At 38.9% G+C, this 24782-nt stretch overlaps 1 protein-coding gene across 4 annotated transcripts; it reads left to right on the top strand.

Moving 5' to 3' along the window:
* The first annotated feature begins 11852 nt into the window (after positions 1-11852).
* Positions 11853-24782, top strand: glra2 (glycine receptor, alpha 2). Of its 4 annotated transcripts, none has more exons than XM_086145603.1 (10): positions 11853-12518; positions 13061-13182; positions 15236-15303; positions 17294-17517; positions 18805-18909; positions 19433-19515; positions 19606-19743; positions 19854-20068; positions 22386-22535; positions 23232-24782. In XM_086145603.1, the coding sequence occupies exons 1-10, from the start codon at positions 12433-12435 to the stop codon at positions 23511-23513; spliced, it is 1473 nt and encodes a 490-aa protein (XP_086001729.1). In that variant the 5' UTR covers positions 11853-12432; the 3' UTR covers positions 23514-24782. The 4 variants fall into 4 exon arrangements, with proteins under 4 accessions (XP_086001729.1, XP_086001732.1, XP_086001728.1 ...); XM_086145602.1 differs by lacking the exon at positions 15236-15303 and adding an exon at positions 15366-15433 and having other exon boundaries at positions 11856-12518; XM_086145606.1 differs by lacking the exon at positions 18805-18909 and having other exon boundaries at positions 11855-12518.

The following is a 24782-nucleotide window of genomic DNA, read 5'->3' as shown; positions in this document are numbered from 1 at the left end:
TAATAAGTGGCTTATGAATTATGAGTTTTCATATTATCAGTAACACTTTGTTTTTATTGGCTGGCAAGAAGGAAAGTATTTGGCCAAGAGAGGAGAGAAGGATGTCACAGGCCACAGTCAAATAGATATTTAATATATCCAACACACATTCATTTTCCGTTGATTTTAAGAACATATTTTTCGAGAGTAATCTGCATCAGTATAGAGCCTGAACAAACCTAATTGGTCGATCTGTAATATTTCTACCTTATCTGGCCCGGTGACAGGACGACCAGCTCGTTTGCAGTTAGTCAATGAATTGGAAATGAATGAAGGTTCCCATGTGGTCCAGCTCTGACAGCCGGAGGGTTTTGGGTTAAAAGAGCAGAAAAGCCACCCACAGAAGCCTCTACCTCTCACAACTTTTAATAGAGTTTGGAGACGAAACCCACTTAGCCATATATCCATGCTTAAGTAGAGCTAGTCAAATATGGTTGCAGTACTTTGCAATTTGTGGCAGCCTCTCATCCTCTGGGCCACCTGTGGACCATAGCCTCTCTCTTTTTTTTGACCTGTGTGCAAGTCTGTGAGTAAGAGCTTGGACTGTTTTGTGCAGCTGCAAATAAAGCCAAAGTGTTTTCTCCATAATAACGGGATCAATCAGATGAAAAACACTGAAATTGGAAATTGTACCAAGGGTAAAGGATTAACCTCAAACTTTAATTTCTCGATTTAGTCGAAAGCTAATATTTTCTCGATCTGCCAAATGGAATATTCCGTTCTGTTCCTCATGTTCGACAAATATTTACCGAGCGGTGTTCATTTTAAAACGGTTTGCATATCAAGTAGAAAGTTGCGCGTAGGAATGGCACACACAGCAGTTGCTGTCCATTTGATAGCAGATAATTGAGCATTTTCAATTAACAAGTGCCATTGATATGGTTTTTTTCTCATATCTCAGTTGTTGGAAGTAAATTTCTCCAGAGGAGCACCGTTATGGTACTTGACAGATTAAGAAAGTAGTGTGCTTGAGTTTACCTGAGGGAAATTATCAACGCGTTGGATGACAGGCGACTTAAGTTATTTGAATGGTATCACCTCCATGCAGCTGTACTCCTGTTGACTCTCTTGAGAATAAAATGAGGCCATGTCGTCTGGTGTGCATGTGTGTGCGAGCTCTACATCTCTGTCCCTTTGTGAACTTGTAAGATAAAGAAATCCACTGTGCCAGGATGTGATTGCTGAATAATGAAAAGCTTGCCAGCATTTATTTCAACATCATTCTGAGAAGCTTCATAAACAGGTTATTATTAGTATGCATTTATATGGATAGGCCGTGCCAGGAAGCATGTCTGTGTTTTACTGTTCAAAGAAATAATACTATTTCACATCTTGTCTGGCGGTGTCGACGTGAAAATGCAACAATCTGATGTCTGTGTCAACAAAATACAAAAGCTCCACATGGCAAAGAGTGAGAGCAGTCTTTGTGAATTGAAATTGAAATCTAAATGTCTTTGGAGTAAGAAACATTTGCAATGTATCATCTGCTTTCTTTTTAATGAACCTGTTTTTTTGATATTTATAATGCATACTCGCTTATGTGTGTGGCCTACAGTCAGACACACACACACACACACACACACACACACACACACACACACACACACACACACACACACACACACATACACACGCGTATGTTGAACTTGAGTGTTGTTTCTGTTTTGTCATGACTATATCTGTATATGCGCATCTGGGAAAGACAAAAATGCTGGCATTCTGTTGAACAGCGACAAAGGCTGTCTATTTTGTTCATTACGCACAAACCTTTGGGGTGGAAAAATACAAAATTGGAAAAACACCAAACTATTGCAAGCATAATATTTGAATGAAAGAAATGTTTTTTTTTTCTCTGATTTTCTCAAAATACGATCATTTGATCGAAAGGGGGAAAGAGAATCAACATGATATTACTCGTAAAATGAATTAACAATGTATTAATGTCCACTTGATTTGTGAGGGATTTTTTTGAAGGCAAAACTGAACAAATATAATAACGCATCAGGTTTGACCAAATTAGTGTTTTGTTCAGATCCTCCCCTGTGCCCCCCAATAGGGAACAGTGCTTAATTGGTATATTTAAACAGCAAGACAAATGATCATGTTTGTCTAAATGAAATTGAAACATCATTCCTCTCTGGTAGATTCAATCATACAGGTTGTATTACAGTTGTATAAGTTTGATAACGTTGCTGGTACCCCAAGTATGATGATGCATGATATGAGATGGTTTTGTGTGCATACGTGCGTGTGTGTGTGTGCGTGTGTGTGCGTGTGTGTGCGTGTGTGTGTGTGCGTGTGTGTGACTTATATATTTCAAAGCAATTACGTCAAATTGAATGGTTGTATCATCCATGTTTTTCATTGAAGTGATGCTTCATAACCTTCATTTTCAGGCTGATTACTCCATCCCTGCTGAGAAGATAATTTCCCTGCTGCCTTTCTAAACACAATGTCAATACTAATTAGAGATATATGCACCATCTCATATTTTATTCATTTACAGGTTTGGTAACCTCTAAATGGGAATGATTCATAGTGAGTTTTGCACCTTGCGAACAAATAGGACTGGGTTCACAGAGAAGCCATTAGAGCTGTCATGCGTTAGCATTGTGCATGTGGTCCAGTCCTTGAATTGTGTCAAGTGTATACTTATTAGGCTGATGGATTTTTCAACAGTCTCCTCACTGTTTCCAGAGTTCTCATTCCTCGTTTAGAAAGACCAAATGACTGGAATACTAAGAGGGGAACCTAGAGACGTCACAACAGTTATGAACTGTTACATAGATGCTTGTGTTAGAAAGCACATCTTATGATCATATAAATTAATTTGCCGGCGCATGGCTTCAAATGATCTCCATGCTGTGCGGTTTTACCGTAATATGCGTTTTATGTTGATGTTACTATTTATGCATTCTCGCCTGCAGCTCCACTGTCTCAAGGGAAACTGGGCTTTTAAATTGTGAACATAATGGAAGATTGTCTTCTGTGGAGATGAGAATAGCAAACATTCATCACTACTTTCAATTACTTCACTCATGACTCAGTGCAGCTATTAAATGCGCTGATTTCAGTACCGGTCAGACATTGGCTTATTTTGACCCGAGTTTGTCTGTGTTCTACTACAAAAGAAAACAAAAGGACTTTTGAGGATTCTTTGTGAATGTGCATCATTAATCTCTTAAGACCTTAGCTTTTGTTTGTCATGTATTTTTAATTTCTCCCAGCTATTTGGAAGCAGTCGTGCCAGAATAAGTATTGAAACTAAACTACATTGTCTTTGTACATGAAGTGGTTTTTTGAAAGAAAGAAAAAATAAAAGGCAAAAGATGTCCTTTGATTTTACATGGTACTATTTTCACATGTTACAGGCTTCTTATATTGATCTATTCAACATGATATTTTATTATTATGAAAATATAATGATATTAAAAGATATATGATTTATTTGTTTATTTCTTTTACCCTTGTTAACTAAGGTCCCAAAATCCTCAAACAAGTATTTGATAATCAGCAGCACCTTCACTTATTACCTCATTTATCTAAGATTTGAATGAATCTTAGGTTTATAACTATCACTTATAAGTTAGATAGGAATTACACATTAATTAGATCATTAAAGTTGATATTTTGTGTTGAATTTGCAGAAGTGATAACAGATGTTGCTAATTCTAGAAGCAAACTTGTCAGAGCCAAGTAGAATGAGGTATAAGGTGTAAAATCTAAAGTCCCCATGAGGCTTCAAAGTTTGATTTTTGTTTCATAAGAGGTTGAATCGTCATATATTTCTCCGTCATTGCACTGGGACGTTGTCTTCCGTTGATGCTGTGCTGATTGGAAAACAGACACATCAGACTGTCGGCAAGGCTCATTCCTGAGCCTCTCCCCCATTGATCAGTGCGCTTCAATACTGTTCAAAAGCTATCTGTGTGCTGTGGGGTGGATAGATTTTCCCTGTGGACCAATGAAGGTCTTCAATGCAAAATCTCACAAGATTAGCTGACACTGGACGGTTTGTTGGTTTCTATCAACACGCCAGGGTTGGAGCTTCACCTTTTTGGTGTTTCAGAGGAAACCTCCTTTGTTTTAAGGTCACTGCACTTGTACTTTCTGTGCAGCCTTTCCAGAACCCTGCAAGCCACAGAGGGGAGATTTGCTGCTGTAGGGCAAAGCTTCTCTCATAAGAACCATCAGAGACAACGGAATCGAGTTATATTTTATTGAAACAGTCTCATCTCAAAACCCCATTACAGATCAAACACAGCGACAACTTACATTTAACATGGCCTTTGTGGGTCTCAAGAGGAACGAATAGACTGAAAGTATGTTTAGTCAAATATTGAAATATGAATTTTGAAAAGTAAGTGCCTCTGTTCAGTACTACTTTGTACTTTCTGGAGGAAAATGTTTTACTTTTCCCCAACCATATTGGTTATACACCTATGATGTGATAAAGAATCTTCAATATGCTCATCAAAGGACATCATCAAAATGCTCTTAAATGTATATGTGATTTTAAAAAAATGCATTAAAGATATACAACACAACCACAAAAATTAGCATTTTGAATGTGGAGGCTTAAAACATATTAATTACATTTGCTGATAATATATCAACACATACTTATTTCAAGACTTGTAACAGACCACCATAAAACGTCAGTGTTTCTATATAAACTTATGATCTATATATACTTATGATCTGATAATCTTGTTCTTTGCTGGTCAGCGTTGGACAAAAAAAAAAACGTATTGGTTCACTCACAAAATTACATGTAGAATAATGCACGTAGCATTATTTCTATATTTAGTAAACACATTTATATATATTCCCTTTTTTATGTGCTTGAGATTATTGACAAACGCCAGATTAAATTGCACCTGATTGTTTCTCTCGAGCTTGATGAGGGCAGCCTCACCCGATCAATATATCCATTTGTAAGGTGAAATCTAATTGGAAATTGTTGCCCATTTGCAACTGCTCTCAGACACACAGGCAGACCCACTGGGCTGGCAGGAGGCAAAGCTGGAGGGGGGCTTTGGCAAAACCAGATAACAGTCATTTGTTATCTGCTCCATAATGAGAAATCAAACAGATTCCTTTGCTTGCTTATGTGGTACCCTCTTCTCCAGCATATTGGCAGAGTTTAATTGTGTTCGCCAGCTGAAACCCTCTCGGCTTTTGAGGTTTCATTCGTCATCAGAGAAATACAGCTGCTCCAATCCGCTTATCAATGTGTCTCTGCGATGTTTCCATGGAAACTGTGTTTACTGCCCCTCAGTTTTCTAAAAATGGTTCCCCAGTGATAACGGTGCCAACAAGCAAGAGAGGCGCTATGATGTGACAACCAGCGACAATGATTGACACTTTAGGTGAAATTAAAATATGCTCATCTGTGCTCTTTACACCTTATATGCTTATGGAAATAACTCTAAACTAAGAGGAAGCCATTCTGCATTTCAGATTTTGTTGCTTTGAAGATGACAAGTTGTATGGCTTTGCCTAATTTTATCCCATTGATTATTTAAAGCACCAAGAGAAACAAGGCCCCCTTCTCTGATACTCCTTCCTTCAGCCACTTTTCATAAGTCCTGCTTGCAGCCATGTAGTGAGGTGCTGAATATATTAGCTGATGAACACAATTTAGATAGAAGCAAATTAGAAATTGAAGTTGACCTTGTGGCAGTCTACACTCAGTTTGAAGTCCAGACAGTGGATAAAAATGGCTAACTAATGTCATTATTTTCTTTCATCTTCTAATAATGTGTGTTTATTATTGTATTACTCAAAGGCAAATGGCTTTTCATTTTATTTATCATGAAAATTATTCATTATAAGTCTAATCATGCATGTGACAGCTCTGACAGTACTTTTCTCCATTAGTGCTTTCATTTTCAAGATGAGGTACGTGATTGTGATTATCAATCAAATGAGTTTAATCAAAAACAGATTAAAAAAAAAAGATAAAAGAGACAAATATATCTTATTAATATCGTGGTCATTATTTTCTGCTTCATATAAAACCTTCTTTGTGGTACTCTAAGAATGGTCGTGTTCAATTAATTGCACAATAAAGTACATAAGAAATGGATACATTTTGCCTTAAAATTATAAACAATTAGAATAATAGCTCTTGTTGATAAAGAGTATTTGAACAGGCATACATTTTAAGTTGGTTTTATTGGTTTTATTGACCTGAAGAAGAGCTGGGTAAGGTGCCACAAATCCCTTCGCCTTTATTTTCATCATCAAAAACATTTAAGGATTCTTGCAAATCTACTCCTTGAGAATTGTTCAATCACGCTACAGTGCAAATATGCTATAAAACTTCATTTGAAGATAAATATGTCTGTCTGGCAGCTTAAGGGAAACCATGTTTGCAAAGTTATAGCTGGATTTCAGATTTTGTTGAAGCGGTTCTAATAAAACTCCACCATTCTAATTAGACATTTCAAAACGGTGATAAGTATAAAACCAGATTGTTCCATCTCCCCGAGGGAACTTCATGGTAGGGATCCTCGTTTTTAACGTCCACTTAATGACGACACCCCAGAGAGTGATCAGAAACTGCTGAAAAACTGGCAGACTCTTACCGTTACAATCAATACAATTTATTGTCTGAGGCAATAAGGGAAAGGTTGTGTTAAATATGATATAGTGATACTGTCACCTTGCGATTTTGTCTCATTAAAGGTACAAGGTTGGGTGCTTTCTAGCAGGAAGAAAAATGAATGAAAAGCAGACTAAGGTCATAGTGGTTTCATTTGTTTCTGCTCGAGCATTCAAAATTAGAGAGCCATTTATTTGTCTCCTACATAGTCTGTGAACATTTGAAAAAGACTGTGTCTGAATTTTCACACGGATTAGACTGGTGAGTAAAATAAACCAGAGAAACCAGCTGCTAAAGCGTTATGTTAACTATTGATAGTCACAGTCTTCTCCGTTTGGCATTGGGTTGTCCATAATACTCATCATGGATGGAAGCAACACAATGTTCAATGACTGTTGCCATGCAACCAAGCCACCACAGGTGTGCATGAGACAAGCATGTTCGGGTCTAATTCTCTTGTTGCCATAAAAGATTTTTGGAATTGGTTCACCGCTTATAACGGCTGGACAAAATGCAGCAGATAAATTTCATTGTGTTACGATGAAGGCTTTCCTTCTCTTTTTCTGATGTCATTTTTTAATTTGTAAAGTGCACTTTACTGAAGTCATGGCGCATAGAAATTGTTCCAGCACGATGTGATATATAGATGTTAATTTAAAAAAAAACAGGGAATGTGTCTCTTTTTGGGATCAGGAAGACAAGTAGCTGGTCAGATTTAATAGGAGAGGAGCCGCCCAGTGTTTAAGACCAGACAGCTGTCAAGGCAACGTCTCCAACCATTTCTCACCACCGGCTGATATGACTCTACTGTCTAATCTAAAATACACAATATTAAATCACTCAACTTTAAATTATTATTTTTGAAATTTTATTACAAATCTTTATTTTGGAAAAACATTCAACCACATATTACAAATATGAGATGATTTATTCTTTATATTGAACAATTGAAATCAGTTACATTTCTTTTATAAGGGACATAATATTTACAGCAATGGATAGAGGTTTGTCATTTTCTGGATGGCATAAGAACCATTTCATATAAACAACAAAACCCACTACATTTTTTCACACCATAAGCTCCAACCAATGGTTAATAAACATATCATACATTATTTATTGTTTATTTTTTCTCGTGAAATCCATGGAAGTCACAGAGGACAGCATATCAAACAGAATAGATAGGAGTGGTAAAAGACCAATGTATTTAATTCAACCTTAGAATTGTTTTTCCCCTTTTTCTGAAAGCACAGTACCTATACCACTTTCATCTGCTGTGTTTGACAAGAATCAGAAACTGACTATATAAATGAAGTGTTTTAAATGAAAGCCTCTACAACTGAGAGTATTGCATCTTGCCAAGAAAGACATTATGAAGTGGATCTAGTATTTAATCAGGATAAATTCTGCCAAAAAACATTCATTTTTGGGTTAAAAAATTTGTCAGGTTATAAACAAGGGAATAATGTATATGAGTATGTAATATGATATTTTTGAATAACGTGTGAAATGATAAAAAGTGATGATGCCTGAAAACAGTTTAAAAATAGAGAAGATGAAACGATGAAACGAAAAGAGGCAAAGGGTTGGAAGAGAACAGAATGAACCCCTTCCTCTTCAAGGACTTCTTATAATCTGAAAAAATAACAATTAGTTTGTGGTATCAAAGTTTAGTAGCACCATTGGATGAAAAAGCAAGCTTTTCTGTTTCAGGATACTTCTCGTGTCTACAGATCCGAATTCATCGTATTGTGACAGGCAGTCATTTGATGTGTTCTTCCATTGGACAGCCTGCATGATAATCACTTTCATAAAGCCATGTTTGTGCAAGCACATCACATCTCATGTACAGAGAGCCCTCAAGTTCCCTGTTTCTTCTGACAGACCTGGTGAGGCTTTCCAACCGGCTTCGTGAGACGACATTCCCTGCCATAAGAATATTCCAACCATTAGTTTGGAATATGAACACGTTAATATTCAGCTCAAGCCTCTGTATATAAGAGATTAATTTCCCACATAAATATCTAAAAAAGCCAGGAAATAAGCTCCTTCAGTCTGCCAGTGTAATTGGTCTCTTAACATACTTCTGTGCGCTTCTGAAAGGAACAACTGATCTGAAGTAGTTAAGCGACTGAAATTACATTCGATCTTTAATCTATTTTTGCAACATTTTGACAGCTGCAGAACTCCAGTGACAACACTCCAAGAGAGAAGCCTGCGAGCGAGATACAGATAAATTGTAAGCCAGTGTCAACATTGGAGCAGCAGACAGCGGGCTGGGAAAACTGTGGTTTAGATTTGGACGACTGCACGGAAACTGCAACTCAGGGGAAGCAATATGACATGCAAATTTGAGTGGGAACATGTCACAACCCCGCTTGAGGAGTGATTGCTTAACAAACAGAAAGTAATCAATTGAATTCAATAGGATGCATACATTGAGGATCCAGGAGAAGAGCTGTACAAGCGCTGAAAAGTGCAGGAATGGAGGTAATGGGGAGTATGGGGATCTAGACGAGGGATCAGCAGGGTTTCAGTGCTCAGCGAAGGAGAAAGGATCTGTGGCTGTCAGGTTACACCCACTGATGAAGGAGGGATGTGACTGACAGATGAGTTTTGGAATAGCCCGCCCCTGCTCTCTTCATGTGGCCTGAGGGATAACAGGAGGAGCAGCACTCTGGTGGGCATTTAGGCTGCTCAGTCAACCATAGTCCACTCCATGCCTCCTATACACTAAGCAGGAAACTTTAAAACATTTATCCTATTTAGTTTGTATGTCAGCCAGAATGTGCGTGTATCTAAAATGTTTATCACAATCTGGTGTGCCACATACAAGCCTCAGAATTGCATCGTTTTGTAATGACAGAGAGATTATGATAATTGTGCCGGGTGTTGTGGCACAAGAGAATGTACAAATCCTTCCCTCTCTTCAAGAATCCACCCATTAAATCCTTTCGATTCTTCCTCCGGCATGTAAGCAGAAATAGCTCCCACTGCAAGTTACTTCTGTATATCCTTGCAAGGCACAGGATCAGCCCATGAGTTGAATTATGGGGCGAAAAAGTCATTAAGTGGAATAAAGATACAAGGAATCGATGGAGCAATGGATTCTCTGCAGATCTCAATTGTCTTCAGACTAGTGAACGTGAGCATCGTGGAGGTAAATCCTGCGTGTTGTTTCCAGGTGAGCTCTCCAGACAGTTTACCTGATGGGGGATGAACGACAACAGCCCGCAAAGATGACATGCCAGCTGGTTACCATCTTATGGAAGAAAAATGTTACGATATCATAGTGTTGTAAAAATAAATGAATAAAAATGAACACTTCCTGATTGGGATATTCAAATGTAAACTATGAACCTATACTATTAATATATCTGAGATGTCTTAAAGAAATAAATTGTGATGGTAATCCCCTTAGACAACAATACACCCTTAATTCCCTACAGTATAACAGACAGTAATGACTAATCTTTGTTGTGTGTGGGCAGCTTTAAAAAATAGCACCATTGCCTGTCTGGAGCCTGTAATTTTAATGGCTGTGCAGAAACTGTTGGATAAATGAGACAGACAGCTCTTGTAGAAAGGATTGTTCTGTTTTATTCTCCCTTCTTGGCGAGAGAGACGCTAAATCTCTCCCTCTCCCCTTAATGACATCCAGATTTGACTTTTTCCCCTTTAATTGTATGACCCTACCTGGCGCAACGTCTCCCCTTATGGAAACTAATGGCCATTTTTGCCATTTTAATGCTCCGGTTGGTTGTCATTATACGGACAAGGCGACCGCAGCTGTCTCTGAGATGAGGAAATTAAAAAAAAAAAAAAAAAAAAAAAAAGAAAGTCTTGAACGCAAAGTAGAATTTGGCCATTACAAATAGAGACTGTAGTCATTTAAGTGGCTTCACCAAATACTTGTGGTATGAATCTTTTTGTTGCCATATATCAAGTGGAAAGGCATTACAGTCATCATAAATCTGGGGGATGTGAATAATGCATGACACAGCGAAATGTACGTCTTTCCCTTTGGTGATTAAAAAACAAAATGAGGATGCAGTACATGTGCTTATCGTGAATATTTCATAGGCAGAATTCAGTATTAATGCAGTTTAACAAAGACCGGGCCGCACACGTGTCCCCTGATGATACACAAACTCTGAAACCCCAGACCAGAGCAAGCCACACATTCCCCGCTGTGAGATACAATGTGACACTTGTAATTTGGACCTCAGCATTAAAAAAGGAGAAGAACACAAAGACGTGTCCCGGGGCTGCAAAAGGCCAAGATGATGTGGAAACTGGTCAGTAACCAAGTGTCAGACTAAGTGTAATATGGCCCGGAGCGTGTCACAGCATTGAGGCATGTGATGTGCCCAGAGTAAACTCACAACACCCTGCCCGGAGTTGGTTTGATGTGAATGAAATACTTGTTTTCCACACCACATTTTAATAGTCGTTTCCTCCACAGCACATGCCAGTGAATTCATGTGGAATGAGTCATTCATGCCTGTGGTCCAGGAGGCCTCGCAGCCCACTCACCGCCACAACCTCATACTGTCAGGTCCGCATCCATTCTATCCTCCACACGACATACAGAAATGTATATTGAAAAATGTTTGCGATTTATTTGGCGCGGCAAGATAAATCTCTGTTCTTACCCTCCCGTGGGCTGCATTTAGCCTAAAGTATATTTCCTGTCGTCTCGTCTGTGTCTGTCAGTCGGCTCTCCTCCGTCTCGCTCTGGGAGGCCAACCTTTCAGCATTTCCAATGATGCGCCACTGAAATCTGTTTCCAGGGTAACCGGGGCACCAAATACTCTCCCACAGGCTCCTCGCCGGCGCATCCTTTGTTTACACTTTTCATATCAAGGAGGAGGTTGTTGCTCTAAACACATAAAGATGTGGCCACGATGGGCGTTTATTTGCGTAAACGTCTGCGTATTAAACGGGAATCATGGATCTGCAACTCAATTCACCTCCTCGTGACTCAATTCACCTTTTCCTGACTCCAGGTGCATTTCAGTCACCAAGAGGCGCGGTTTAGTTGATAAGCCCGCAGTTTTGTGCACAAATCACAAACGCACCGTTGAAAATCGTGGTCTATTTGATTTTGAGCCCGCCGGTCCTGGACGCGCCGCTGCGCGCCCGGGTGGTTTACTCCAACCGAAACCGAGCCCATCTCGCCAAGCTCAATCCGTAGCATTTAACACTGATAACTCCCCGTTATGTAACAGCCATCGACGCCGGTATTTCACCGAGTTTCTGTATCGATCGCCTACCTCGTTTCGTTTGACTTATTGAAAACCAGCACACGTCCGCCACTTTTAAAGGCTTTGCGCTTGCGCGCAAACGCCAACGAGAGCTGTCCAAGTGCTGAAATGAGAAAAGGCGTTCCGCTCGCACTCCTCCACAGAGGATGGTCCTCCACCTGCGAAAGATTTCACTTCATCAGTACAAAAAAAAACAGGCCGTCGGATTTTCTCCACGGGGCGAAGACTTGAGCCCAAGCCAAAGCAGAAATATTCCAGGGGATGCGAGTTCCACCTTCCCGAACGTCTGACGGCTCTTTGCACCTCCTCTTCGCAGAGAAATCGTTTTTTCAGGAGTGAGAGTTTCGTGAAACTAAACTATGATTTGTGACCGCGTTAAGGAATGTCTCCTTTATTTTTGCGTGACAAAAGAACATCCAAACGCCCACGACTTGGTCAGGAAGAAAGCGATATCTCCGTGTGGATTATGTGTTTAACTAACCTGAACATATGGAAGAAATAAAAAAGTGAGAGTCCATGAGAACACCACCCGGAATGAATCGCTCCTTTCTTATGGTTTTGGGAGCTTTACTGTCGTATTTAATGGGGACAAACAACTTCAGGTAGGTCAATTTACTTATCCATTATCACATGTTTCCAATAAGGTGTTATTACAGAATGAACTGGAAGTAGTGAAACTGGTGACGGTGAGTTTTTCTATCAAAACAGAAATGTCCAGAATGGCGTTTTATAACAATAATAATAATTATTGTTATTATTATTATTAATAATATTATTATCAGTACTATCATTATTAGTAACATTGTTGTTATTATTATTATTATTATTATCATTATTATAAACTAGAGCAATAACACCATTGATTTAAACCAGGACTGATTCTACTCAATACTCTTGCCTTTGCATTATTTTTAACCTGGAATCACATCGTGAGTGTCCTTTTTTTAAGATTCTGTGTTTTCATGGATTCATATCCCAGTGTGACGTCTGCGTAGTAACACACCGTCAAAATCCTGCATGATGCCTCAGTGAACGAATGTTCCTTGACGTGTTTTCTGCTTTATCTCTGCCTGTCAATCACTCCCCACTCCCTATAAGGTGACAACCTGAATGACTCCTGTCTGACTTCTGCTGTGTGTTTCAGAGTTGTGGACGCCAAGGAGCACGATTCCAGGTCCTCCTCCAACATGTCCCCGTCAGACTTTCTGGATTCTCTCATGGGTCGAACATCGGGGTATGATGCACGAATAAGACCCAATTTTAAAGGTTTGTGTGTTTGTGTTCCTCTCCTCACTCCCTCTTTTGAACACAAAACCACTTTTGGCTAGTATCCTGCAGGGAATTCTAACTGTAAACACATTTGAGTCTGACATTATCTCCAATTAGGTTCTGAATATGTTGTGAAGATATCATCTGCCTATCCTGTGATTAAAAAGCAAACCAATCACGTTGTCTGAGAGCAGCACAGCTCTCCTGACAGCAAGTGGATCGAGAACAACCTCCTCTCGCCAGCTTGATATCATTTGTTAAAGTGAATTCAGATATAATCAATATTTCCATTAAAAATTAAAAAGAATGAAAAGTTTGCAAATATCAGAGATCATCCCGGTGTATAACAAGTGCTTGCAGTTGACAGAGAATGCCACCATGTCAAATCCAATGATTGATAGTGCCCCAGTGGCGAGGCTGCAGGCTGCCGACCTCCCGTGTTGTTTTGCTGTGATACCAGAGACACACGGAGCATCTGTCACTGAAGCGGAGCGGCATGAGGAGAGGCCGGCCCACTGGGGCCCGGGCCCGATCTAAGCTGGGTCAGGTGGGGAGGGATTTGTTTTGAGTTCGGGATATTGAGCATCAAGACAGAAAAGCAAAACGATTGATCAGCCTCGGCACAGAGCGACCACGGCGCACACCTTCTGGATCCATCTGGGATGATTGTTGACAACATTGCTGAAATGGACTTGAAAGGACAGCTTGTTTGACACCAGCTGGCATTTTTATGGGACTCCCAAACTGAAGGTGTTTGTTCTTAAATCAGAAAGGACAACCTCAAAAAGATTATACACAGCTTTATATGAAATGAAATGTGTGCTCTGGTTTATTTAAGGGCAGATAAAGAGTTCCAGCAACTCCCTCTCACCCTATAACTAGAAACAATTCACATTTTTACGTGAACCCACTGCATTATAGAAACAGATGTGAACCCCCCTAGTCATACTTTGATGAGAATGTTGAATTTCTGAAGGCTGACCTAGATTTCCTTGCTGAGTTTGTTGTGAGAGAAGGTGCCGCTTTATTTTTTCTGCTTCCGCTGTTAAATGTAGCTACCTGACGACAAACTGAGGCAAATAATAATACCAAGTCTGATACAATATTGATGAGGAAAGCGAAGGGAAAGGGTACGGGAAGGGCTTACAACTTCACTTATCACACAGAGAGGAAAGATTTACTGTGACTTGAAATGGCATAACCTGCCGAGCCTCGCAAAGACATTTCTGTTCGCTCTGCAGAGTAAAAATGACACTGTTCATTAGCGCATGCTGGTTACACTCACTCTGCCGGGTGAAAAAATGCTATGATTGGATACATGAACTAACAATACTAGCATGTCTGTGTGTGCATGAATTCGCTCCTGACTGCATGCATCCCTTGTCAGTGAATAAAGGGGAGTGGGGGGGGGGAACCCTTCAAAGTTCTGAAGATCACCACACAAGTATGAAAGGCATCACTGTATACGTCTATCAAGTACAACACTATAATTATCTAATGGTATCACCCCCAAATGCAAAATCCTTTATCAAAACATTGGAAATAGATCCTCATTTCCTTTCCTTTAGACCTCAATTCAAACAGTCGGTCAATAATATACACAATAAAGACTAGGTAACAAAAAGTGGAATACATAATTATCAGACGACTGATATTGTAACACAATCGAAATAGCATGGACACAACATTGAGTCCAGAAACACTGTACTGTACAGATGCTAATGCAAAATGGAAGAAAGGGGCAATATTTTGGGGAGGGGAGAATTACTTTGAAACACAGAACAATATAATATGACAGAGATGTGATTTTTGAAAAAATAATTCAGAGCATGACCCTGTCAGGGCTCTTTAACTGTAAATGATCAGATCTAGTATGACGTTGATATCTGTCTTTAAAAACATGGCTGCCTGCATGTTTTTTTTAGTTGTTTTTGCTTGTCAATGTGCACAGTACAGTGAAGCAGCAGCATGTAAACTGATTAAGAAACGTCCCTAGTCCAGATGGTTTTAAGGTTTTTTCCTCTCATGTCATTGTCATTCCATTTCACAGGTCCCCCTGTAAACGTTACATGCAATATTTTTATCAACAGTTTCGGCTCTGTCACAGAGACGACTATGGTGAGTGCTCTGGCTGATGTCGCTACACTGTGTCAATGTGTTATCTGTCCCTCAACTTGCAGGTCCACCAGTAAATGTTACCTGCAACATATTTATCAACAGCTTTGGTTCTATAGCAGAAACTACAATGGTGAGTGGTGCTCTAAAGCCCTGCTCTGGAGTTAAAACTCCATCATCCTGTCTGTAAAAATTTGACTTCTTTATTTTTTCATCCATTCCTACTTGTTTTGCCATCAGAGAAGCAGTTGGCGGATCCAGAGTTTACACATGGTGTCAATCAAATATGATAGTGTCAGACAGCAAAAGACAAGCATTTTTGCTGCCATCATGCCTTCACCTCCCCCCCGCCCCCCGTACAAGTATTAGGCCATGTTAATAATTCATAAAATAAATCCCAACTTGTAAATCCTTTTAAGTGAAGCCAATAACTGTGGGTGGGGGGTTGGAGCTCCCACAGAAGCTGATTTACAATGTATGACAACAACAAACTGCCAGCAGCATAAAGATATAAAACCTGTGATGCTGCCATTTACACTCATCATCAAACAGTTCCTAATGAGTGATAATAACTACTTAGATCGTGAATGGAGGGTGTTAATTTGTGTCAGAACCGGAGTTCATAAAAGTGCCAGGGAATTACACGGCTTAAGACACAAATGAAAATATTTGGAACCGCCAATATGCTGATGAAATGTCAAACAACACAAGAGCTTGTCATCATCATGACACTCTGCTCTGTGACACTTGGTTTACTTCTAGCTACATCCAATAAATGCATCATTTAGCTTCTTTTATGGCTCTAAAATGATGATTAATTTGAAAAGTTTTTTGTAAGTTTTTTATTTTTTTAATTGAAGCATTTTTTTTACCCTAATGACAACAGATTGGTTTAATTTCAGCTCAGCTGGATGACAGCATTGCTGGATGATATAGAACTTGCCAGATGTGCGTTGAAAGCCATTCTTACATTTCATCCCTTACATAATTTTTCTTTTATGACATGATAGTTTGTATATGATGGGGCTATTTAAGAATTTCATTTATGTTTCAGTTTCAAACAACTTGATACATTAGCCTTAAGAAAAAAAAAAAAAACTATTGCTGTTTTTTAGAGTGTTATTCTTGTTTATAATTTGAAATCCCATCTTTCAGATATATGCCAACTTTCTTGAATTATTGTCAATACAATATCATAATTACTTCATTAAATACAGCACTGCACATTTGAAGTGCCTGACAACAAAACTTGACCACACAACAAGTGCCAAACGGAAAAAGCCAGAACCAGAGGCAGGACAGCTTCAAAATGAACCTGTGCTACGGCCTGTTTTCAAATAATTATTACGTAGTTACGCACAAGCATGGAGGTAATATTAGATTTGGAGATGGCCTATATATTGTCAGCGTGTTTTTAGGCTTACCAAGCTTTTTCCTTCTTACACTTTGGTCTAAATGAGAGGCTCATTATTTTTATTAGATTCTGCTTCTGATCCCTTTTCCGAGGCGAGGAGATATCCAGCTTTTTCCAGACCTTCCTCCCACGGGTTATCCTAGCAAATAAATGGCTTGTTTTTGGGTCAGTCACCTGACTCCATCAACAGTCATCAAATACACATAAAAACATCAATCACATGTGGATGCTGATTCTTACAAAATATGAATGTCTGCTTGTCACCTTTGCATAAAAATGACAGACAAACAATAGTTAAGCTGCTGGTTTTTGGATAGTATTTTGCTGTTCCGAAAAAAGATGAGCACCTGTAATGGATCCTGACAAACAGGCTAATTTCTCAAAAAAGTTGGCATATCACTGAGATCTGTTTGTAATGTATTACAAAATCAAACAGGTGAAATGTGCATATTTCCAAAAATAATTAATATCATATTTCACAAGTGATTATGGATGACCAACATTCAGTCACCAGCATGTTGTCTCACAAATAACAAGACTGAACTGCAAAATATGCAAAGCCGTTTGTTTTGTCTGCAGGATTACAGAGTGAACATCTTCCTGCGGCAAAAGTGGAATGACCCACGGCTTGCATACAGTAAATACCCAGATTCCTCCCTGGACCTGGACCCTTCCATGCTTGACTCCATATGGAAGCCTGACCTCTTCTTTGCCAATGAGAAGGGAGCCAACTTCCATGATGTCACAACAGACAACAAGCTGCTGAGGATCTCCAAGGATGGCACTGTCCTTTACAGCATCAGGTGGAGAGTTGAAGCTCTATTAGATATATTTCAAAAATACAAAGGCTTGAATCACGGAAGAGCAAAGTAGGAGCATGTTAAGTCTCAAATCAATTTCCTAAAATCATCTTTATATTTCAGGGTTCGGGTCACAAAAGAATAAAAAAATGAAGAAATTGGGCGGGCACCACAGTGCAGTGGTTTGTGCTTATACCTCAAAGCAAGAAGTTCCCTCATTCAAGACCAGCTGAGGGGCTTCATTTATGGAGTTTGCATGTACTCCATGTAGCACCATGAGTTCTCTGCAGGTTTCCTCCCTCAATCCAAAAATGTGCAATAGGTCTCTTTGGAGAGTCTAAATTGCCCAGACGTGTGAATGAGAGAGTGAACGCTCACATGTCTCTATATGAGGCCCTGTGACTGACAGATGGTGAACCCTGCCTCTTTCCCGATGACAGCAGGGGATTCACTTCAGTGCGCCCACGACCCTCAGTGCAGGGTAGGCGGTATAGAGGATGACTGAGTGAAAATAATGAAGACCTAAAGTATCTTTTGGCAAAATGAGGTACAGGTTATCATATAAGTAGAGGAATTAAAAAAAAAAAATCAATTTCGTACATTTTTACTTTTGATTTTCTTCTCTAATTTATATTTTCTTGTAACTTAAATGTACAGGTCATGTTCCTGAACTTGTTTCTATGCCTTAATTCTTCAACATTTTTTTTTTTTTCTAGCTTCTTTCTGGATTAGAATGCATTTCTGTTTATGGACAATAGAACGCCACAATCATTGCAAATGTCCCCTGGGCCGTTGGCTCCACTCATTTGGATTTACCATGACCTGGACAGCAGAGAATCTTTAGTGATGTAGTTTTGCAATTGAATTGTGTTTTGTATGCAGCCCACGCAGGAACGCACTTTACCTCCAAACATGTTCCGTTGCGTCCTCTGTTATGCTTCCTTTTAATCATCAATGACTGTCAATCTAAAGAGCAGAGTTTTAAATGGATTTCATCTCATTATGATAACTTATTTGAAATGAGCTGCAATACTTCACCATGTGCAATGAAGATTTTTTAAAAAAAAAGAATTGCAGGATGGCAAGGTAATCTCCAGGGTATTATTAACAATCCATGAAAAGAAAAAAAAATAGAACTCAGGTTCTTGCTGGTCTCCGTCTAAGAAAAATGTTTGGTCTTTTTTTTCTTTTATTGTAAGAATTGAACAAACATGGTGCAAGGTCTAAAAACATGTTTTATCAAATTTCAATCTGACTTGAATCCCAAGCAGCACTTACATTTCTCTGCAGTGATGCAAGAAAGAGCAGAGGATGTTTAAGTCCATTAAAGAAGCAGCTAAAGGCTGAGTGGTGGTCAGGTGTGCCGGCGGAGTGGGTCAGCGGGAGAGATGAAAGGTGGTTACACTCTCTTCATTCTTGGACGAAATGACACAGAGAGTGGGCTGACCACCATAATACATTGCAGAGACAATAAGTTGCAGTAATGAAAGTGTGATAGGAACCTTCTGAAGGGAATCCTACGTGACCTGTAAGAGATAATCACACACCCCGGGGAGGTGCTCCACACTAGTCATGAATACACAACCACTGATTTAGTTTTTCTTGCAAATTATTTGAAAAACTAATTTAATATTCAACTTCAGGCCTTGATTAACACAGTCTGGTACTGTTGGGCGACCATATTCAAGCAAGCCCCTTCTTCTAGTTTGCCAGTAAGAAGGAAAGGTTTTCAAATTTTTGTTTATATGCGCCACAAAATTTATTTTGTCGTTGAATAGAGAAAGACTATGCTCAAAATTTTCAGATTTTTTTTCACTATTTAATTTTATTCTATTTTCTTTGTGTTCAGCTTTTTGTTTGTTATAAGAGATGTATTGATAAATCTGTTCATGAAGCATTGCCTACTGTATCAATACAGGTTGACACTTATTCTATCCTGCCCGATGGACCTGAAGAACTTTCCCATGGATGTCCAAACATGTACGATGCAGCTGGAAAGTTGTAAGTAACCAATTTATTCTAATCTTGTCACCTAATTCTTCTCAGTTGACAGCTGTATTAGATTACACACCATTTATTTCCAACCTGCAGTTGGCTACACCATGAACGACTTGATCTTTGAGTGGCTGGAGTCTGGTGCAGTGCAGGTGTCGGAGGGACTCACCCTGCCGCAATTCATTATGAGGGAAGAGAAGGAACTTGGCTACTGTACCAAACACTACAACACAGGTCAAACTCATGCAAATACACATACAAGAACAGAACTGATTAACTTGATAAAAATGAATATTCCAACTGAAATGTTCCCTCCTATCTTTGTTTTTCTCCATAATAAAAAGGTAAATTTACCTGCATTGAGGTTAAATTCCATCTGGAGCGTCAAATGGGCTACTATTTGATCCAGATGTACATTCCCTCCCTCCTTATTGTGATCCTGTCATGGGTGTCTTTTTGGATCAACATGGATGCTGCTCCTGCCAGAGTGGCACTCGGTATCACCACTGTGCTCACCATGACCACCCAAAGCTCCGGCTCGAGGGCTTCTCTTCCAAAGGTAAACCTTTTGTTTTCTACAAAAAGTTGATGTGAACAAAGCACAAATGGAGCACATAATAATGGGTACAAAATGTCTCCCACATAGCTTGCATTTGAAAACATTTGTCAGCAATTCTTCAGAAACAAGCCATATAAAGGTTAAAAATACAAAATAAAGCAGCTGATATAATTTAAAATCTAATTTAATTCCTCAGATACATTAATGAACTAATAACATAAATGCCTTTACGGTTATATGTTACGTGACAATCAAACGACTGAGGGCTTAATTTAAGAGCAATGACTGTTATTGATAGTGGAGTTGGGAGTGTGAAATGATTTGCACTTTTTAACACTAATAAAAAGTGCAAATCAAGTGGTACTTTTCCACAGAAGCCAAAGTCGCAAAACTCTGTCTCATAAGGAAGGTGCATATATATTTCCTAGAATCTGCACCAAACCCAAAATTGACTGCAGTTATGAATGAAATTATTCCATAGAAATTAGGGTTTAACTCTCAGACATAAAAGATCAGTTTTAAATGTTTCAGATAGGGATGTTGGGACATTTTCATCGTTTGAGAGGGAGATATTGCTGCTCTTTGATGGCTGTTAAATGATTTTCAAAGTTGATCTATGCAGTTGAGAGTAGATAAGTGATGTGTTGATGATCACTATTCTATATCTACTACACCCAGATTGACAATATCACCAGAAATCTTTAAATCCTCTCATTTTAGTAAAATGAGTAAAATCCTGAGTTTAGTAAAATCCTGCAAAACTGAACAAGTTCAGCAACTACAATGCTCAGCACTGAAAGATGCAAGTTGTTTAAAAAAACCTGAGCAGCTGCTCCATTTAAAGTAAAGAGGGTCAAGTATGATTAAATCATTAACTATATCTGAAGAGTGTGTGTCTGTATGTGCTTGCGCGCACGCACTGAAAGACAAATTATTTTACTGCACGTCACAGTTCAATATCCCTCCTCACAGCTGCATGTAAACATGAATTTGTTAGTACACACATGTTCACCACTTTGATTTCCCACACACCCATGCCGATTATATTGTGCCATTGCTTAATGATATTATCTATTTCATTGATATCCTCCTGGATATATGCGTATATGTATATATACGCATATATACTGTACATATATAAATGGACAGTATAAGTATTTATTATTCATGTGTGTATGCATATTAATAGATTGATGTGTTTGTATACAAATACACATAAATAAATGAATATATATATTAATTTTTAGTATACTGGGGTGAACTATCCCTTTGAATAAACACTCTGTGTTATACCGTTACCGTGAGCCGAACTGCACTTTAGAACAGAAGAAAGAATAACAAATGGGGCATTCAGCTCTTGTAGGTCTCCTGTAAATAGCCATGCCGTGAGAACTTAAATGGGTTTATGTGGTGCACTTAGGAAGCGAAGAGAATTAATAAATTCTATTTTATCACTGACTGCTTGAAGCACTCATTGCAGCCAGTGTTTGTCTTTCTTCAGTCTGCAATTATAACACTTATAGGACAAGACAACCCTATGCCGAAGCTGATTAACATACCTGGCCAGGCCTTTCAGCACAATTTCAAATACATACATCACCATCAGAAGTGATGCAGCTCACTCTTATAGAATCAGGGTAAAAATTGTGGATGATCTGCCATGCACTGAGCGTTGGATGCTGATGATCAATCACTCTCGGATGAATACAGAGGGTCCATAGCTTGTCAGATATTCGTACATAAAAGAGCACCTATACTAATAAATATTTAAGAGAGGCCTTTGAGAGACTAGCTATCTAAGAACACAATAACTCAATATGCCTTAAGTGCCCTCAAAGAGCTGAGTTGTTTTGTCTCACATGCTAATCAGCTGTCACGAGTGGACGAGGTCACACCGATGAGCAGGGGAAAGCTTTCATCTTCATCCTGTTTTCAAAGAGAAACTGAACAGAAGCGGAGGAACAAACTTATATCTCTAACTGATATAGGGTCTGCTTTGATTTGTAATTAGGGCAGTAGTTAATTTCCCCTGAATTCGGCCATGCAGTCGCTTTTACAGAGCCTCATTTCCAATTACAGGAATTTAAGGGTTATAGTTTTCAAGCATCATGGGTATGGCAATAAATGGGGATAACAAAAGGAGAAGTCCACTGCAGATCATCTGCGCCAGCTATTCTCTGAATCAAATTGGGAAAAAAGAAAAAAAAAAAGATCAACCGATATCTTGTCAGAGCCCAGTTTCTGTTTGCACTGCTAGCTTACAATCTCATGTTTGGAAACTCTAACAAAAATAAATCTGTTTTGCTCTGACTTTCAGGTCTCTTATGTGAAAGCCATTGATATCTGGATGGCTGTGTGTCTGCTCTTTGTATTTGCTGCATTGCTAGAATACGCTGGGGTTAATTTTGTCTCCAGGCAACAGAAAGAGTTCCTGCGCTTGAGGCGGAGACAAAGGAGGAATCACAAGGTGAACCCTCAGTTCGGATGATCAAACTTTTAGTCAAAGCAAAGGCAGGACAGCAGTGACAACTGCTGCCTGATGTCTCCAGAGAATGAATCTTAATAACTTTTTCTACTAGCTTTGATGCCTGATCTTGTTTTTGATGGATTGTCAAATAACATTTAAAAATGCATTTTTGCTCAACTTTATTTACACCAAATTTTGTGACTACCGCTAACACCAAATATCTGCAAACCTACCATGAGTAAAAATATGCATCATCTTGGCCACACAACATTTGTCTTATTCATCTAATGTGTTATTTTGAAGCAACAGCATTTCTGACAAAACTATTTGATTTGGATTTGTTTTTTTGGTGAAAATTATTTTTCTTAAAGCAGCATAACAATATTCTCAGCAATTTCACAAGGGTCCCAAAACTATGGTTTCCACCTCTTCAGCTACCTCCTATTCAGTCAGCACTGTGCCTCACAGATCCATTGGTGTGACTTCAGATTACTTTGTTTGAGTTGAGATATTGAAATGTTGTAATGTTATTATGATTCATGAGTTATGATTCATCCCCTTAGCAGTCTGTCTAAGTGGTCTATCATGAGGGCATCAGTTTATCTTGGGATTTTTTGCAATTAAGAAGTAAAGCATGGAATTTGAGCCGGAGCTTCACGAAAACCTCAGTTCATTCTGCCATTTCTGTTATTTCAGGATGACGACATGCGTGAAAGCCGCTTTAATTTTACTGGCTACAATATGAGTCAGTGTCTGCCAGCAAAGGATGGCTCAGCTGTTAAGAATGCTTCTCCAGCTCCAAACCTTCAACCATCAGTCCCAAAAGACATAGACACCATGAGGAAGAAGTTTGTGGACAGAGCCAAGAGGATAGACACAATCTCCAGGGCTGCCTTTCCTCTGGCCTTCCTCATCTTCAATGTCTTCTACTGGGTCACCTACAAGATCATCCGGCATGAGGACATCCACAAAAAGTAGACGCTTTACTGTTGACATGTAACATCATATTTCTCATTTCTCAGATTGAGAAATGCATTGAGCGGTGCAACATCGGTGTTGTTTCAGGGACAATGTACAATGTCCATGCATCATTCAGTAATGCTCGTGTTCTAACTCCTGAGACAAAGATGCTTTTTTGTTGTACTGCTTCAAAATATTTTCCGAATAATCTGGAAAAAAAAAACTGTTCTAACTCAAGGCTTAGTAAATCTCTGGAAAAGACGGACCAAATGTTTTTGAATCAATTATGCCTTGACGTTAGTTGAACCAAGGAATAAAGTGACATTCCACAGATTTGTAATTGTAAGGTAGCTTAGTCAGAGCCTCTGAGACTTTTTGTGATTGCAAGAAGAGGTATTTCTTATCAATGAGGTTTAGGGCTGTTTTGTATTGTACTATAGACACAAAAGCTCCAACACAAAATATTATCAAAATATACAAGCTGATACATCCTTTAAACATTAGCAGGATTGCGAATGAACTCAGAAGGAAAAACTGGATCCTGCGTTTTTATGAAATAACTGAGGCCTTAAAGATTTGGTGAGATGATTGCTTCTCTTTTATTTCAAGGATTGCTGGCTTTCAGAGACGAAAGCACAGTCTGAGATTTTCTACCTTACGGACAGGCATCCAACAATACAACTTCTTGTTCTCCCTTCCTCTACATGTATTATATATCAAATTAACTGACTACTGACATGAACCAAAATCAGCATAAAGTAATTCAAATGTTTTGGAAATCGTTCTTTATCTTTAGAATAATTAATCGCATAAACTGCCATATATTTTACTGGCTAAGTATACTGATTGGCGTGAGCAGGGGTAAAAGTCAGCCTACAAACTGTGAACATGCACGACATTACAGTGTTGTCATACGCTCATATCCACAATATTTATTTTCAAGACCTCTTTGGTATGGATTTAGAGTTTTGTAGATTTAGTCTGATGAAATATTTATTGTAATGGAGGAAAGCTTATGTTTATAAGAAATATCTTTCTGTATACTTCTTCCACCTTAGCTGTGGACTGTGACCCTTCACTTGCTGTGTTGTTACTGGATGGTGACACATGTCTGTAGATGGATTCAGTGGTGACGGACTGACCTGCGTAACATTCATGGTATGGAGCAGCTAATAGTCCTTGCACTCCTGACATACTGTGGTGAAGAATTCCTTTCTTCAATGTTTTTCATGGAAAAAGGTTGTTTACAGGCTGTACATCAATAAAATTGACTGGATACTACATTTA

The sequence above is a fragment of the Fistularia commersonii genome, chromosome 4, assembly GCF_037954325.1.
Source record: "Fistularia commersonii isolate RoL2024-O1a breed Wild chromosome 4, RoL_Fcom_v1.0, whole genome shotgun sequence".
Lineage (NCBI taxonomy): Eukaryota > Metazoa > Chordata > Actinopteri > Syngnathiformes > Fistulariidae > Fistularia > Fistularia commersonii.
Note: the sequence above shows the minus strand (reverse complement) of the source record. Positions and strands in the feature narration are given on the sequence as shown.